This window comes from Dendrobates tinctorius, unplaced genomic scaffold, assembly GCF_039654945.1.
Source record: "Dendrobates tinctorius isolate UK_male_01 unplaced genomic scaffold, ASM3965494v1 ptg000046l, whole genome shotgun sequence".
NCBI lineage: Eukaryota > Metazoa > Chordata > Amphibia > Anura > Dendrobatidae > Dendrobates > Dendrobates tinctorius.
In genome coordinates this window covers 63,630,055-63,648,032 of record NW_027361714.1, presented here as the reverse complement: position 1 = coordinate 63,648,032, position 17,978 = coordinate 63,630,055, and the positions used below count along the sequence as shown (strand labels likewise).

The following is a 17,978-nucleotide window of genomic DNA, read 5'->3' as shown; positions in this document are numbered from 1 at the left end:
TTCAGATGTCAACATTTTTTTCACATATACAAAAAATAGTGGAAATGTCATCGGTGTTTAAGATCTGAGTGTCATTGGTATTTTTCACGCATGAATAAGGAAATTACAGAGCCTCGCAATGAGAAATACGGACAGTACATGACTGTACATTGATGACATCCGTGTGCTGTATGTGTTTTTGATAGACAAATAGACTTGTTGGCACTTTTCATCCATGCTGCATGGACACACGGTTTGTGAAAAAAAACGACATGTGAGTAGGGTCATAGGCTATAAAGGATACATGTTGTATTTGGTGAATTTTTTACGCTTATTACAATTCCAGCAAAGCGAAAAGGATTTATGGCACTGATCTGCGGTACATCATTTTTCCCCATTGAATTGAATGAGACAATGAAAATCTGTAGGTAAAAAAATGCATATGCATATTTAGTGTTTTGTTAGTTTGTTCATTGTGTTTTTTTTGTATTTTGTATGTAATGGTGCTCTAAAAATAAATAATAATACCCAGTATACAATATACCGTATGTCAAGTTTCTGGTTTTTTTCCGGTCATCTATTTATTGTGTGTAATGGGTAAAGTTTTTCAATGGTATCTGAAGGGAGGCAGGTTGAAAACTGGGAACTGCAGGCTGCTGGATGGAGAGAAGTGCTACTTACACTTAATTAGATATATTACACAGTTTGACATATTTACATGTACTATGGGTTTACAAACAAAAACTAATAATGGTCAGCACACTTTAATTGTAGAAAAGTACAGTTTTACATTGTGCATAGTGGAAGTATACCCAATGAGCTTTGAAGAGTGAATATATCATTGATCCTAAATATGTAGATACCAGAAATACTTTTATAAGTTGCAATATTGAATCTGATTATAAAGTTGTGCTATATTCAGGATTATTTTTTCTATTTATCACGATCTGTTGCACAAATTCCAAGTTTACTTTTCTGCTTCTTTACGCCACTTTTCTTTCTTGGCTAGGTTCAGACTGGTGAGTGACTCATGACGTGCAGCAGCCTGCAATACAGATACAGTCACATTTTTAATTCCAAGGTCAGGCTCACTATTTATCATTATTATTAATAGAGAAATGCCTTGGTGTGGGTTACCACATGTAAATCCATACATAAAAGACAAAGATGGACAATTGTCACTGTTGCCTATTCTAATCTTCATTTACAAAATAAAAGGCAATTATGTCTCTCCGGAACTGTATTTAAAATTCTCCTGGCTTCTGAAGTCAAATATTCTAAGATTTCCTGTTTAAATAAAGACAGTTGAATAGAATTTAGTCCAATAACTAGAGCTGAGCTAGTCTTCCTAATTTCTATTCGATCAAATTCACTCAATTCGATCAGAATCTTATAACCTTGATGTGAATCGAATCTTGAGGGAATAAGTAAAAAATATGTATTCTTATACTAACTGCTCCTTGGCCTTCCCACTTTGCTCCCCTTTGTTCCTATCAACTCCTCTTTGGCCATATTTTCCTTCTGTTCATTTCGCCATCCTCTTTCTTTTGATGCTGCCGTTGATTAGGCCCCATGATATAGAAAATTTACATAGAAAATAAACATACAAAAAATACATAAGTGTAGAGATTATGTATCTATTATGTACTACCGCTGACGTCACTGTGGCTGCGCAGCGGCCCCACCTGACCTGAGGTGAACTCGGCAGCGTGGGAAAAAGTTCAGAAACTTTCCCACACTAAAGAGTTCATGTCCAGTCAGGCGGAGAGGCTGCGCAGGCAGCTTTTCATTCATTACACAGTGGTTTACAGCCCGGGTGGTAGCATTAGCACCGCTCCCGTTGTAAACTATTACCCTGGTGGAAGGATTGCAGTGTGGGACTTGACTGTACGGTGGACAGGTATGGTATATTGTTGCATTTTTATTTTAAATTTTTTTTACAGGAGAACGAGTGCTTCTCTTAGATTGGGAGTTGAATAAAGATGGCAAACCCGTGTGTTTAATTATTTCATAAAAAGACTTTATTCTTATTGTGTGTGGTTTTTTAACCCTTTCATACTATTGGATTAATAATAGATTGGTGTCTTATTGACACCTCTCCATTATTAACTGGGCTTAATGTCACCTTACAACAGCAAGGTGACATTAACCCCTTATTACCCCATATGTCTCCCCTACACAGCAGTGGGATGAGAGAGGCTAAGTGCCAGAATTGGCGCATCTTATAGATGCATCTTTTCTGGGGCAGCTGGGTGCTGGTATTTGTAGTCAGGGGTCAATATCCATGGCCCCTTCCTAGGATATGAATATCAGCCCGCAGCTGTCTGCGTAGCATTTCTGGCTATTAATTATAGGGGGACCCCACACCATTTTTTTGGGGGGGTCTCTGTATTAGAATAGCCAGTAAAGGCTAAATATACAGCTGCAGGAAGATATTCATAGCCTGAGAAGATCCATGGGTATTGACCCCTTCCCAAGCTACAAATATCAGACCTGGCCGTCGGCTTTCCCTCTCAGGCGAAGAAAATTGCGCAGCAGCCCATACAATTTTTTTCGCTTGTAGGATGGAACTTGTGGAGCCATTAAATAGGCTTCCACATTTTTTATTCATGATTTTTCGGGATCCATTATATGTCCATTTTGCAAGCCAACGAGAAAATCTCGCCATAGGAAAGTCACACGGATGCTTAGATGTGAGAAAATCGCATCCTCGCATTGCATACGGATGACATATGGATCACTGTTCAGGGAACATTTCTGCGATTCTTGTCCATGTAAAATGTACCGATTTTTTTATACATTGTGTGTGATGCTGGCCTTAGTCGTGCTGATGAGCTGCTTTCCCTAATTCTCTCAATGTTCAGCGAAAAACTGAGAGAAGTAAGAAGAGAAGCTAGTTGCCATGTGACTGTAAGTATGAAAATCGCATATGAGTGGAGTTCTGTATGTGATGGCTGCTGGAACCTGCAAGCAGAGCTGAGTCATGACAGTGAGTATATTACACATTGTTAGGATTGCCTGCAGGGCTTCATTTTATAATTAAAAGGCTTGTCATGGTTTGAGATGAAAGTCTGCAGTTAGTCTTTGTGACTGCAGGCTTTTGAATTTCCACATCGCATGCACTGCGTACTTTTAGGATTCTTCCTTACTGCAAGAGTGGACGGTCATGTCAGCACTAGTATGAGATTTGTATACTTCTAGCCACATTCCGACTGGATGTGTCCGGCATCGCTCAGTCCATTTTCAGTTAGTGGGGCCACACATGTCTATTCAGCACATGACTGTATGTTTGCAAATCGCCAGCACCAGAGAATCCTGACACGGTGCAGAGCGCACTGTGAGATATCAGAAGTCTGCAGTCACAGAATGACTGCAGACTAATCACAAACCTGGACAATCCTTTTAATGCTCCTAACATAAATACAAATATGAGAATTGGTGAGTATCACAAAAAAAACATTTACATCCAGGTACCTGATAGATGGCTTTGCCTCTGATTGCAGTCATTATCTTTCTTTTGTTCATCTTGTCCAGACTCCATGATGACTTTTCTCATTCACAGATCATCAGACTTCCACCTTCTCTGGTCTTGTGCAGCACATCCCCACACGATACCCTTAAGGCCGGGATCACACATGCGAGAAACACAGTCGAGGCTCCCATGTTAATACCCGGCACTGCCACCGACACTCGGATCGGAGTGTGTGGCTCCATAGCATATATTCAGCCACACGCTCTGCTTCCGAGTGCCGGCGGCAGTGCCGGGTATTAACATGCGAGACTCGGCCGTGTTTCTCGCATGTGTGATCCCGACCTAATAATAGCAGTGTCATTATAATGCTCCTGAATAAAAATATCAGCCCTATGCTAAGCCCCTAAATAAATAATTGCCCCTTTATAAAATTTAACTCCCACACTATCCCTCTTATGATACATGCCCTGCACACTGCTCCCTCCTTTCCATACTGGGCTCCCTCTTCACCTTTCACACTGTGTCCCCCTACCCAGTCTCTATATTGTTCCCCCTCATCAAACTCCCCCACCTTGGCATACTGTACCCTCTTGGCTGTGCCCTTACACTGTACTACCATGCTACACTCCCACACTACTCAGTCTTTATTCTGTGCCCATTCACACCTTTCTCCCCTATACTATCTTCTCATCCTATTTCCCTCAATAGACTCCTCATACATTTCCCCCTCCTCATACTGTCTCCTCTCACATCCCCCCTGCTAACAATACTGTGTCATCATGTATTTAACCCTTCACTCTTCATACTGGCCTCCTCATACATCCCCCTGACTCCCCATGCTGTGTTTGCACACCTTCCATGATGCTTGCACCCCATACTGTGTCAGCACACATCCAATCAACTTTGCTCCCCATACTGTGTCTGCATACTTTTCTCTCCTCATTACTCATACTATGTCTGTACCCATACCCCACTAGCTCCCCATACTGTGTTCGTGCCTATCGTCCCCATTCTGTGTCTGCATCAATCGCCTCACTCACCATACTGTGTCTGCACCCATCTTCCTCACTCACTTTCTGTTTCTTCATACCTGCCCCTCATCTCACCTCTTGCTTTTCATGCTGTCTTCAAATTTCTCCTGATTCCCATATTGTGTCTGCACCTGTCCCTTCCTTGCTCTCCAAACTTGTCTTCAAATTTCCTCCACTACACTAAATCTTCCCCACCCTGTTATGCTAAATCTCCCCCACCCTCAGTCCTTTCCCCACACCAAATCTCCATTTTCATTGGGAGACGGCAGTCAGTTTGACAACCCAGGGCAGATGCCCCACCTGCCCCCCCAAAATACTCCCCTGAGTAGTGACAGTCATCAGGAAACCCAAAAGAATTAGAAGGCCAAAGAGGAGTGATCATATGGACGGGTGGGGAGCTGTGGCAGCGGTACAGGTAGGAGGCGAGGAGAGAAGAGTATAACATTTTACAGGCAGATGGCTGACATTTTTTTAGATTCATACAAATCAAATTTGTTTTGTTATAATTGAATATTTGTGGAAATTCATAGCAAAATCAGTTACTCTATAATCAATTTGCTCATGTCTGCTTCTAACCTTCCTGTGTAAAGACATTATAAGATCTCATCAAAGCTTTCACTTAGGTGTCTTTCGACAAGCTGTCCTCTGGTTTTAAGGTAGGTAGTACAACATATTCTCAAGACACGTTAAAAAATGTAAAAATTTGTTCAATGGTGGTACATACATAAAACATATTATATTTAGGCATCTTTAACGCTAGCAACCACTGATTTGCAGCAACCAGTCAAAAGTATATGACCTTTTAATATATGTTCACACTTCTTTTTTTACATGGATTTTGGAGTAGACTTTTTTTTCACATGAAAACCCATTTTGAATAGGCTTTCTATTAATTTCAATGGAAAAACTTGACTATATGTATAAAAAGAAGTAAAGGTAAGATCATACGGGGTTTTTGATGTGGAGTTTTATGAATAATCCAAATTCAGAACTGCATTTTTTTCAAGGTTTTTGGAGTTTGTTTTTATTTTAAAATGATTTTCGTGTGGTTTTTTTATTGATTCTGTAGTAATATTTGGAGAGGTTTTTTTTTTGTAAAACACTTCAAGAAATTATGTTGTTTTTTCCATGTGGGAAATAAAAACAGAACCATGTTCTCTGTAGTCATGCTTTCCCATTGAAATGAATAGGAAACTTATTCACAGAGTCTTTGTAACAGAATCTGTTCAAAACTTCGCTTAAAACTTTACCCTTAACCTGAAAGTTGGAAAAAGTTGTCAATAAAGGCTGAAGGGATTACATAAGTAGCATTTTCATATACCAGCAGGTGGCGCCTGACATCATCACATTTTACGCTTCGGACCACAAGCGGTTTTACGTGGTCTAATGGTGCTACTGCTTAGTGATTTTTAAATCCTTTAATGTAGACTTGTTTACTGTGGGATTGTATGATGGCTAATAATTGTGGGGCCGAGCTGTGCATCTAGCTGTACATCCAGATAAGGTACATAGAGAAGTGAATGGCCTCTTAGCTAACTTACCTTCTTACCGGATGCAATCACAGCAAAGCAGGCTACGATAGTGATTGCAATCATAATGTAGCAAGCCTGAATGCGTGCCTTGTTCCGAGCCCGGACCAGCATTTCCAACCTAAGTATGAGATGGAAGTTTAAAACCGTGAAGGGAACATTTACTTTACATGTTTCTCTTTTTTTATGTAAATAAATTATTACCCTACTAATATACATTGCTGTTAGTCATTTTTTTTACAGGTATTGGGTGAGAGAATATAACCTTATTGATGGAGTAAAATACAGATTTCTTCATTTATTTGATCAACTTAAATGACAGCAATTAATGAAAGTGTGTATTTTTTTCTGGGGTTTGTTAACAACAGACTGTAAAGTGCTGTGAATCTGATGGCATTAAATAAGTAAGCATAATAAATGTTTTGTTGTTTTTTTCAGTCTACGTTGGCTCTTAAAAAGGCAGTGTGGGATCCAAATTTCAGAAAAGTATTTAATTGACCGTCTTTACGAGGGCCTTTTAACCCATTCACAACCTTGCCCTTTTCTGTTTTTCTGTTTTGTTTTTTTTTTTGCTCCCCTTCTTCCCAGAGCCATAACTTATTTTCATTTTTCCATTAATGTATCCGTGTGAGGGCTTGTTTTTTGCGGGATGAATCGTATTTTTGAACAACACCATTTATTTTATTACTGTATATACAGTGGAGAAAAAAAGTATTTAGTCAGCCATCAATTGTGCAAGTTCTCCCAGATAAGAGAAGCCTGTAATTGACATCATAGTTAGACCACAACTATGAGAGTAAAAATGAGAAAACAAATCCAGAAAATCACCTTGTCTGATTTGGCAAGATTTATTTTTCAAACTATGGTGGAAAATAAGTATTTGATCATTAACAAAAGTTCATCTCAATATTTTGTTATATATCCTTTATTGGCAATGACAGAGGTATAAGTTTTTATGTAAGTTTTCACAAGGTTGTCACACACTGTTGGTGGTATGTTGGCCCATTCCTCCATGCAGATCTCCTCTAGAGCAGTGATGTTTTGGACTTGTCGCTAGGCAACACAGATTTTCAAATCCGTCCAAAGGTTTTCTATGGGGCTGAGATCTGGAGACTGGCTAGGCCACTCCAGGACCTTCATATGCTTCTTATGAAGCCACTCCTTCATTGCCCTGGCGGTGTGCTAGGGAACATTATCATACTGAAAGACCCATCCACATTTCATCTTCAATGCCCTTGCTGATGGAAAGAAGTTTGCACTTAAAATCTCACGATACATGGTCCCATTCATTCTTTCATGTACATGGATCAGTCGTCCTGGTCCCTTTGCAAAGAAACAGACCTAAAGAATGATGTTGCCACCCCCATGCTTCACAATAGGTATGGTGTTCTTTGGATGCAACCGAGCATTCTGTCTCCTCCAAACATGACGAGTTTTGTTTCTATCAAACAGTTCTACTTTGGTTTCATCAGACCATATGACATTCTCCCAATACTCTTCTGGATAATCCAAATGCTCTCTAGCAAACTTCAGGGGGGCCCAGACATGTCCTGGCTTAAGCAGGGGGACATGTCTGGCACTGCATGATCTGATTCCCTGGCGGCATAGTGTGTTACTGATGATAGCCTTTGTTACGGTAGTCCGGGCTCTATGCAGGTCATTCACTAGGTCCCCCCGTGTGGTTCTTGGATTTTTGCTCACCGTTCTTCTGATCATTTTGACCCCATGGGGTGACATCTTGCGCGGAGCCCCATATCGAGGGATATTATCAGTTGTCTTGTATGTTTTCCATTTTCTTATTATTGCTCCCACAGTTGATTTCATCACACCAAGCTGCTTGCCTATTGCAGATTCATTCTTCCCAGCCTGTTGCAGTGCTACAATTTTGCTTCTGGTGTCCTTCAACAGCCCTTTGGTCTTCACCATAGTGGAGTTTGAAGTGTAACTGTTTGAGGTTGTGGACAGGTGTCTTTTATACTAATAACAAGCTCAAACAGGTGCCGTTACTACAGGTAATGAGTGGAGGACAGAGGAGCCTCTTAAAGAAGAAGTTACAGGTCTGTAAGAGCCAGAAATCTTGCATGTATTTAGGTGACCAGATACTTATGTTCCACCATAATTTGCAAAATAAATGTTGCCAAATCAGACAAGGTGATTTATTGATTTGTTTTCTCATTTTGACTCTCATAGTTGTGGTCTACCTATGATGTCAATTACAGGCCTCTCTCATCTTTCTAAGTGGGCAAACTTGCACAATTGGTGGCTGACTAAATAATTTTTTTCCCCACTGAAATGTACTGGAAAAATGGTAAAAAAAATTCCAAGTGCAGTGAAATTGGAAAAAGTGCAGTCCCACAATGTTTTTTAACATTTTTTATTTACCGTGTTCACTAAATGCTAAAACTGACCTACCATTATGATTCTCCAGATCATTACAAGTTTTCAGATACCAAATATGTATTTTGTGTGCTGAGGTGACCTTTTTATTGTTACAATTTTGGGGTACATGCAATGTTTTGATCGCCTGTTATTGCGTTTGAATGTTATATATTTTTTAAAATATTTTTTAAAACATGTTTTTTTTCTACTGAAGCCCTGTTATGTTTAGCAGAAATCATCATCTGCAGTGACAAGCATGGGGGTCTTCTGCAGAACTATGGCTGTCATGGCAACCCATCGGCACCCCGCTATCACGTGACAGGGGAGCTGATGGACATGTCTTGAGATGCGTTTCTGATGGGTGTGAGTTACATGCCACTGTCAAAGACTTACAGCAGCATTTAACATGTTAAACCCCACGTCTAGATTGTGATTTAATTTGTGGCTGGAAGAGGCAGATGAGAGCTGATCAAATAAAAGAAATCTATATCAAATGGAAATAGGGGGACATACTGTATCTAAAGAACAATATAATGCTGTCTGCAGGGCAAGCGTTAGAAGAACTAAAGCCAGTATTGAAGAGAGGCTTACAAATGAGACCAAAATCATTAAAAAAGAATTCTTGGGGTATGTCAAAAGAAAAGTCAAAGATGCTTTAGGACTTGATGGTCAAAAATGAAGTTGAGGAAGCCAAACTTAAATTCCTGTTTTGTATCTGTGTTCTCTAAGAAAGCAAATTAATATCAACTGATCTTCACTATGCTATCAAAGGAATAAAATAATCCACACTATTTATAAACAGAAAGATGGTGAGGGAACACATAGCTAATTTAAATTAATTTAAATCTCCTGGTCAAGATTAATTACATGTTAGGGTACTGAAAGAGATAACAGAGGAAATTGCAGAACTATTAGCCAGAATCTTTGAAAATTTCTGGAGAACAGAAGTCCCAGAAGATTGTAGCAGGGCACATGTTGTCCCTATCTTCAAAAAATGAAAAAGATGGAGACACAAAATTACAGGCCAGTAACGCCTGATTTTGTGACGCCACAGCGATCTCGCCAGTGATCTTGCTGTGTGTGACACACATCAGCGACCAGTCCCCCTGCCGGGTATCGCTGATCATGCAGGATCGTCCTGGGCCATTTTTTGATTGCTGCTCTCCTGCTGGCCAGCGCGCATCGCTACGTGTGCCAGCGGGAGCCAACGATCAGCGACGCTCCCAGCGCTCTAAGCAGGCACTGGGAGCTGGTATCTAAGGTAAATATCGGGTTACTAAGCTGCGCGCGTCACTTAGTTACCCGATGTGTATCTTAGATACCTGCGTGCTCGCAGCTCCCGGCGCGAGCAAGCTGGTGTCTAAGGTACACATCGGGTAACTAAGTGACGCGCGCCACTTAGTAACCTGATATTTACCTTAGACACCAGCGTCCTCGCTGGTACTGATCACTGGTGAAGTTGCCTGTTTGGCAGCTCACCAGCGATCATGTAGCGATGCACCAACGATCCTGACAAGGTCCTATCGTTGTCGGGATCGCTCTTGCATCCTTAAGTGTAACGGTACCGTTACTTCTATACTAGCAAAGATTTTTGAACAAATGATTAAACAGCATGTATATCAACTGTAAATAAAGGCTCCGCACAGTCCCAAAAATGGTGTCCAAAAGGACAAATAGAATAACCAAATATAGAAAAAACCTTTGGCACCAAATAAGAGTAAGTTTGGAATCACTGTGTTTATTGAGCCAACACTTGTTAGGCAGATTTGCAAACCAACGTTTCGGCCTTTATCAAGGATATCTGTACAAAACATGAAAATTGTGAAAATCAAATGAAATGAAAAACGAATGGAATGCAAAACAACAGATATGTCTCAAAATTGAAAACAGGAAGATGAATAACATGAAAGCATGCAACAGAAAAAATAGCACAACCGCTGTTTCTTGTTCATATGGAAAGTCAAGAAAATTCCAGCAACGGGATGCTTCATTACAAGTAAATATCCTGCAACTTAACAAGTGATACACTCAATACATCAAATGATACACATGCATGTATCCATGTCAAGGGAAATAGGTCTTTGTGTGTGTACAGCCACTTAGAGTTGACCAACCACTGATATCAGGGGGAGCATATGTCAATTTTAGCAAGGCCACACAAGATACTACTGAGGGAAAAAGTAAAATAGAAAACACCGTACTGTCCTTAAGGTATGTGTCAGGCAGAGGGGAATTATCTGTCCAAGTGAACATCAATGCGTAAGGTTATCTGTGAAGACGTAAAAGAGTGCAAGGTCAAAGAGGGAACAGAAAAGTTTGAGAAACCACACAGTATAACCAAGCATAAAAGTACAAGTGGAAAACAAGCCACAGTTATGCTTTTATAGCTACCTATCTTGCTGTTTGTCAGAGAATAGGGAACCAGAGTGACAACGCCATAGCACGCTATTTTGTGTCTCTTAAGGTAGACGATCCAGAATAAATAGTAGGAAGGGGTGGGGAATACTGACTGTCCATCATCAGCTGTGTGATGGTGATGCACTGGACATCCAGTGTACATGTGTGGAGTCACTTGTAGCCGCAGATCGCCAAGAGGAGCCCAAAGAGAAACTATGTCATGCGCAGTCCTGTGCATTGAGAAACAGACTAAGAACACATGCACCCAGGGTTGAAAGAAGATCAGAAGGCTGTAGGGAACAAACGGCAGAGGAGACATGTGCGATGAATAGATAGAAAATATGTACAGGTGTGAGAATCAGGTGGGAATAGTGGATGAGGGCAGGTATATCTCGCCCAGATTCCTTTCCTATGTGGCCTAGTCTGGTCAGTATTGCACCTGCTTGCTAATGAATAATGGGAGGTGGATATAAAAGGATGCAAGGTGGTTGTGTGAGTGTCTCAGCCTGGGAACACAGAGAGCCTGTCTGTGTGAGAGACACCCGTGAGTGGAAGCAGTGCCCACTGCAACTGTGGTTTGGCTGGACGGGAGAAGCCCGCCAGTTGGTAGTTAGGTTGTCCATTGTTTAGTTAGTGCCAGACAGGCAAGGATTTGTTTTATGTTTTATTTCCTTTTGCATTGCTTTCACCGTTAATAAACCTGACCCAGGGTCAGTTATACCCGATTCCCAGCTCTGCGCCTGAGTTTCATGCTGAGTGCACGTGACCTTTGACCCCAGCAAAGGCGATCCCGGAGTGTTTTATCACATTGTGGTGGAGAATGCGGGCATCACGTTGCAAGCATGAGCATGGAGGACGTAGTGAAAGCGCTGGTACAGTCCACCGCCGTCCAGCAAGAAGCTAATCGGGTGATGATGGCCCAGCTGAAGGAGTTGGTGGACATGACAGTTACCGATCGTTCGCTTCTCCAGCAGGTGGCGCAGCGCTTGGCAAGCTTACCTGAGCTTAACCTGGAAGCCGAGTCGAGAGTGATTCACGTGAGTCGGTACTGGCAGAAAATGACGCCTGATGATGACGTCGAGGCATACCTGACCACGTTTGAACGGACGGCGGTGCGAGAAAAATGGCCGAAGGCACGATGGGCCAGCCTGATTGCCCCGTTTCTTTCCGGTGCGGCCCAAAAGGCGTATTATGACTTGGAACCTGAAGCTGCGCAGGACTTTGACAAATTGAAAGCCGAGATCTTGGCCCGGCTGGGAGTGATGACCGCTGTCCGGGCACAGAGAGTGCATCAATGGACTTATCAGCCGGATAAACCACCGCGGTCACAGATGTTCGACCTGATCCACGTGACGAAGAAGTGGCTACAACCCGAGGTGTTGACAGCGCCAGAGATAATCCAGAGAGTCGTCATGGACAAGTACCTGAGAGCTCTGCCGCCAGCCCTGAGGAAGTGGGTAAGCCATGGAAATCCTACGACGGCAGATCAACTGGTGGATCTGGTTGAACTTTACTCCGTGGCGGAAGGACTCCGAGACGACGTTACCCCACCTCGTTCTTCATCATCTCCACGTGGAACCGGTAAGACTGTTCCAGGGAGTAGGGGGGATGGAAAAATCCCTAAGACAGTGGGGGAGGAAAACGGGACTGCCCGCACTGCGAGGCCGAGAGTAACGATCTATGGTCTAAGCAAGGGGCCCGTTAGGTGTTTCCGCTGCCAAGAGATGGGACATATTGCTGCGAACTGTCCGGTCACTACTGAACCCATGCAGTGCGACGTCACAGACTCTAAAAACCGCATGTCTATGGTTGCACGGGTAGTGAGTGTGAATGCCGGTCAAAAGGATGTGGAAAGACACTTGTGTGATTTAACTGTTGATGGCAAAAATGTGGTGGCATTGTTAGACTCGGGAAGTGTGATGACTCTGGTGAAGGCCAGTCTGGTGTCAGCCCCGACTGGACCATCAGACAAATTTTCTGTAACGTGTGTGCATGGACACACCTGTTCGTACCTCACCACGGTCATATGCATTACAACTTTCTATGGGTCTGTGCAACATAAAGTGGGACTCGTCCCGGCGTTATTGCATGATGTTATCCTGGGCCGGGATTTTCCCCACTTCTGGCAATTGTTGGAGAATCAGTTGATGCCTTTGGGTAATGGTGTACATGAGTCTTCTCCCAGGGAGCGTGTGGGTCCCGAACCCCTGGAAGAGGTCTCCCCGGAAGACTCTGGGGAAGAGTCTGCGGGAAATGACCTGCAGTTCCCGTTTTCAGTCATGGCGGGTGATACGGAGGAGACCGGGGAAGAGGAGGAGGCTGACAGCCGTCCACCTCCCCGTTTGCCGGATTTAGAAGTTCAGAAAGATGACTTCCAAAGCAAGCAAATAAAGGATCCTACCCTTTCTCAGGCTAGGACAAATGTAAAAGTGATAAATGGGGTACCCGTAGAACCTGGCTCTAGGCTGGCATATCCTTACATGGTTCTGGAGAATGATTTACTCTATCAGATAGAGAAAAAGGGGGAAGATACGGTGCAACTATTAGTCGTGCCAAAACCCTACCGGCGGCAGGTGCTGGACCTGGCCCATGGACATGTGATGGGAGGTCACCTGGGAGTCCAGAAAACCACCGAAAGGATATTACACTGTTTTGTTTGGCCAGGCATGCATCACGATATCCGTGTATATTGTGAGTCTTGTCCTGACTGCCAAGCCTCTGCACCTAAGCCCCGGTTCTGTAGCCCTTTGGTACCCCTACCTATTATTGAAGTCCCGTTTGAGAGGATTGGGATGGATTTAGTTGGGCCCCTTCCACGGTCTGCACGTGGACACCAACATATCCTGGTCATCTTGGATAATGCCACTCGTTACCCGGAGGCCATCCCTTTGCGTAACACGGCCACCAAGACGATTGCCAAGGAACTGGTGCATGTGTTTAGTCGGGTCGGTATACCAAAACAGATACTCACCGACCAGGGGACCCCCTTTATGTCCAGGGTAATGAAGGAGCTCTGCCGGTTGTTACAAATCGAACCGTTACGCCCATCCGTGTATCACCCTCAAACAGACGGGTTGGTCGAACGGTTCAATAAAACTCTGAAGCAGATGCTGAGAAAGGTGATAGACAAGGATGGGAAGAACTGGGACTATTTACTTCCGTATTTGCTTTTTGCCATCAGGGAAGTACCCCAGTCTTCCACGGGATTCTCGCCTTTCGAGTTATTGTACACCCAACGTCCTCGCGGACTGTTAGACGTTGCAAAGGAAACCTGGGAGGGTCACTCCGTTTAAAACAGTGATAGATCACGTCACACAAATGCAGGACCGTATTGCGGCTGTTATGCCTATCGTCAAAGAACACATGATACAGGCTCAAGGAGCCCAAAAAAGAATCTATGATAGGGGCGCCAAGATCCGTACGTTTGCACCCGGAGATAGGGTGTTGATCCTGGTCCCCACGGTGGACAGTAAGTTCCTGGCAAAGTGGCAGGGCCCCTTTGAGATCAAGGAAAGAGTTGGTGAAGTAAACTACAAAGTATACCAGGCAGGTAAACGGAAACCTGAACAGATTTATCATGTAAAACTGATAATCCCCTGGAAGGATCGGTCTGCCTTGTCAGCGGAGCTGGCCCGTCCTGTCTGCTCGCATACCATACCGGAGGTACGGGTTGCAGAGACTCTCTCGGAGCGGCAAAAGACTGAGGTCAGGCAATTTCTACTTCACAACCAAAAGTTTTTCTCAGAAAAACCCGGGCAGACGACGCTAATAAAACATGACATCGTAACGGAACCTGGTGTCACAGTTCACGTAAAGCCCTACCGAATCCCGGAAGCGCGCCGTGAAGCCGTTTCCCGAGAAGTGAAGGCAATGTTAGAGTTAGGTGTCATTGAGGAATCGCACAGTGCTTGGTCCAGCCCGATTGTGCTAATTCCTAAACCGGACGGCACCATCCGGTTCTGCAATGACTTCAGGAAACTGAATGCGGTCTCAAAATTTGATGCCTACCCCATGCCCCGGGTCGACGAGTTAATAGATCGGTTAGGAAAACCCCGGTATATTACGACCCTAGACCTAACAAAGGGGTATTGGCAGATCCCTCTGATGGAGGCTGCCAGAGAAAAGACAGCATTTGCTACCCCAGAAGGTCTATTTCAGTATGTGTATATGCCGTTTGGACTGCACGGAGCACCGGCGACCTTCCAGAGACTGATGGATCGAGTCCTGAGGCCACATAGGCAGTACGCTTCGGCCTATTTGGACGACATTGTCATTTACAGCTTGGACTGGGAGACTCATCTCCAGAAAGTACAAGCTGTGATTGACGACCTGTGGGAGGCAGGTCTAACCGCGAACCCCAAGAAATGTCACATCGGGCTAGAAGAAGCCCGGTATTTGGGGTATGTAATTGGGAGGGGTGTTGTTAAACCCCAGGTTGATAAGATTCAGGCGGTTCAGGACTGGCCACAAGCTGTCAACAAGAAGCAGGTGCAAGCCTTCCTGGGGATCGCCGGTTATTATCGCCGGTTCATACCCAATTTTGCAGCCATCGCTACCCCCCTGACGGATCTTACAAAAGGGAAAGACTCCGTCATGATTAAATGGAGTTTAGCGGCTGAATAAGCCTTCCATAGCCTAAAACGGGCACTTTGCTCTCAGCCCGTACTGGTGACTCCGGACTTCCGCAGTGAGTTTGTGGTACAAACGGATGCCTCTGATACCGGTATCGGGGCCGTACTCTCACAAGTGAGGGACGGAGTCGAACACCCAGTCCTCTATCTCAGCAGGAAGCTGAATAAACACGAGCAAAGGTATGCAGTTGTAGAAAAAGAGTGCCTCGCCATTAAGTGGGCTCTAGAGGCCCTCAAATATTACCTGGCGGGCCGAAAGTTCAGGCTGATCACTGACCATGCCCCTCTCAAGTGGATGCACTTGAACAAGGAACGGAATAGCCGGGTGACCTGGTGGTTCCTTGCCCTTCAGGCCTACACTTTTACGGTGGAGCACCGCCCAGGGGTACAGATGGGGAATGCAGATGCCCTTTCCCAAGTGCACTGTTTGGCGGGTGTCATTGCTCGACCAGAGTGGTCTGAGCAGAGGGGGGGGATATGTGAGAATCAGGTGGGAATAGTGGATGAGGGCAGGTATATCTCGCCCAGATTCCTTTCCTATGTGGCCTAGTCTGGTCAGTATCGCTCCTGCTTGCTAATGAATAATGGGAGGTGGATATAAAAGGATGCAAGGTGGTTGTGTGAGTGTCTCAGCCTGGGAACACAGAGAGCCTGTCTGTGTGAGAGACACCCGTGAGTGGAAGCAGTGCCCACTGCAACTGTGGTTTGGCTGGACGGGAGAAGCCCGCCAGTTGGTAGTTAGGTTGTCCATTGTTTAGTTAGTGCCGGACAGGCAAGGATTTGTTTTATGTTTTATGTTTTATTTCCTTTTGCATTGCTTTCACCGTTAATAAACCTGACCCAGGGTCAGTTATACCCGACTCCCAGCTCTGCGCCTGAGTTTCATGCTGAATGCACGTGACCTTTGACCCCAGCAAAGGCGATCCCGGAGTGTTTTATCACAAGGCTATAACACATTCACAGGACATGGAATACTCCAAATAATAAAGAAGGGAAAGCAAAGGGGAAAGAAAAAAATACTGATAACAGAGTAAAATAAATTGAATAAAATGAAATAAAATGCAATAAGATAAAAAATAAGATAAACGGGCAATAATGAGGAAGGGAAAGAGGTAGTAGAAAAGTCTAAAGGCAATAGGGGAAGAGATACACAGTTGTCGGTAAGAAAATGAAATAAATGAAAGAGAAGGAGATAAGAAGGAAAAGGGAACAGTGAAGGAAGAAGGGGAAAAAAACATTTCAAATAGAGATGTTTGACACCTGGTGGTACCCTATGTGACCTGTAACAACATGTTATACATGAAAGTACCATGAAAGGAACACATCACACTTTCTTTCGTACCCACGGACATTGGATCATTGGATAGGATTTCTCCTAGTTGCACATTAGTGACACTAAATTTCAACAGCTTGTACACAAATATTGAACATGAGAAGGAGAATGAATTGGTACAGACATTTCTTGACTTTTTCCTGTTTGAAAATTAGTTCTTCCTACAGAAGAATTTGATTGTGTGTGGCACTAATGTTTCACCTCCTATGCAAACATTTTTATGGCACATTTTGAATCTACATTCATCTACAATAATATCTTATTCCAAACACACTCGGTCTTCTGGAAAACATATATTAATTACATTTCTCTGATATGGCGGGGTGACATTAGTACATTGGAGACCTTTTTAACCTACATCAGTCAGTGTATTCTATATTACATCATCATTCTAGAATGATTAACTTTTTGGACACCAATATTGTCCTGGTTGATGAAGGCAGTTTAACATCAAATTTATACACCAAGCCATATTGTCTCAGAAAGCTATACCTGTGACATCTGATAGGGTGAAATTCAAAACCAATTCAAGGATAGAGGATATCTTAAGACACTATTATCTTTTACTCTAAGTGTTAGACCAGTACAGATCACCAACTGCACCAGAGTCACCTTCATAAACACATATCACTTTTTTATACATTTGATCCATCAATCCATCAGGAGACACTGGCCATTACTGGGCAACTCATACCCAAATTTACTGTAATTTTCAGCTCCATGTTTAATTTGTCACAAAAAAACCCACAAAACCTAAGAACCTCCAGGTCAGGGTGGATATTGGGTAATAGAATGCCAAGGGGAAGCAAAGAGTTTTGACTACTCAATGGCAGGACACATTTCCATACTTGCATTGTTTACAATGTTTGAACATAACAAAGGGTGATTATTTCACACATCCCGGGTCAGGCAAGAAGTTTCCTGGGTTACTTCATGTATGACTCCTCCATGTGATATACCTTATCATGTGTCCATACGGTCTCAGATTTGTTGGCGAGAACACTCAATATATTTGAGACCACATTTCCCAGCATAAATCTACTATCTGATGTAAAAAGGCCATGCTGCCCATTCTGTAACACTTTATTTTTGTAGTACATATTGTGACACAACTCCGATATCAGGTTTTAGAATAAATCCCGTTGACGAGGTGAGGTGGCAATAGAGTCCTGAAGTTGAAGGAGAGAGAGGCCTTCTGGACCTACAGGTTACAAACATGAGAGGCCT

The 17,978-nt window shown here is 43.3% G+C and overlaps 1 protein-coding gene across 1 annotated transcript in view; it reads right to left on the bottom strand.

Annotated features, from left to right (window-relative positions):
- Positions 1–727: 727 nt before the first annotated feature.
- The window catches only part of FAM162B (family with sequence similarity 162 member B), a 41,321-nt gene continuing 24,070 nt past the window's right edge, over positions 728–17,978 (bottom strand). Inside the window, exons 3-4 of the mRNA XM_073576128.1 lie at positions 6,024–6,132; positions 728–1,024 (exon numbers count right to left, since the gene is read on the bottom strand). Coding sequence (XP_073432229.1) covers positions 947–1,024; positions 6,024–6,132 — 187 coding nt within the window. The 3' untranslated portion in view covers positions 728–946. The remainder of the gene's footprint in view (positions 1,025–6,023; positions 6,133–17,978) is intronic.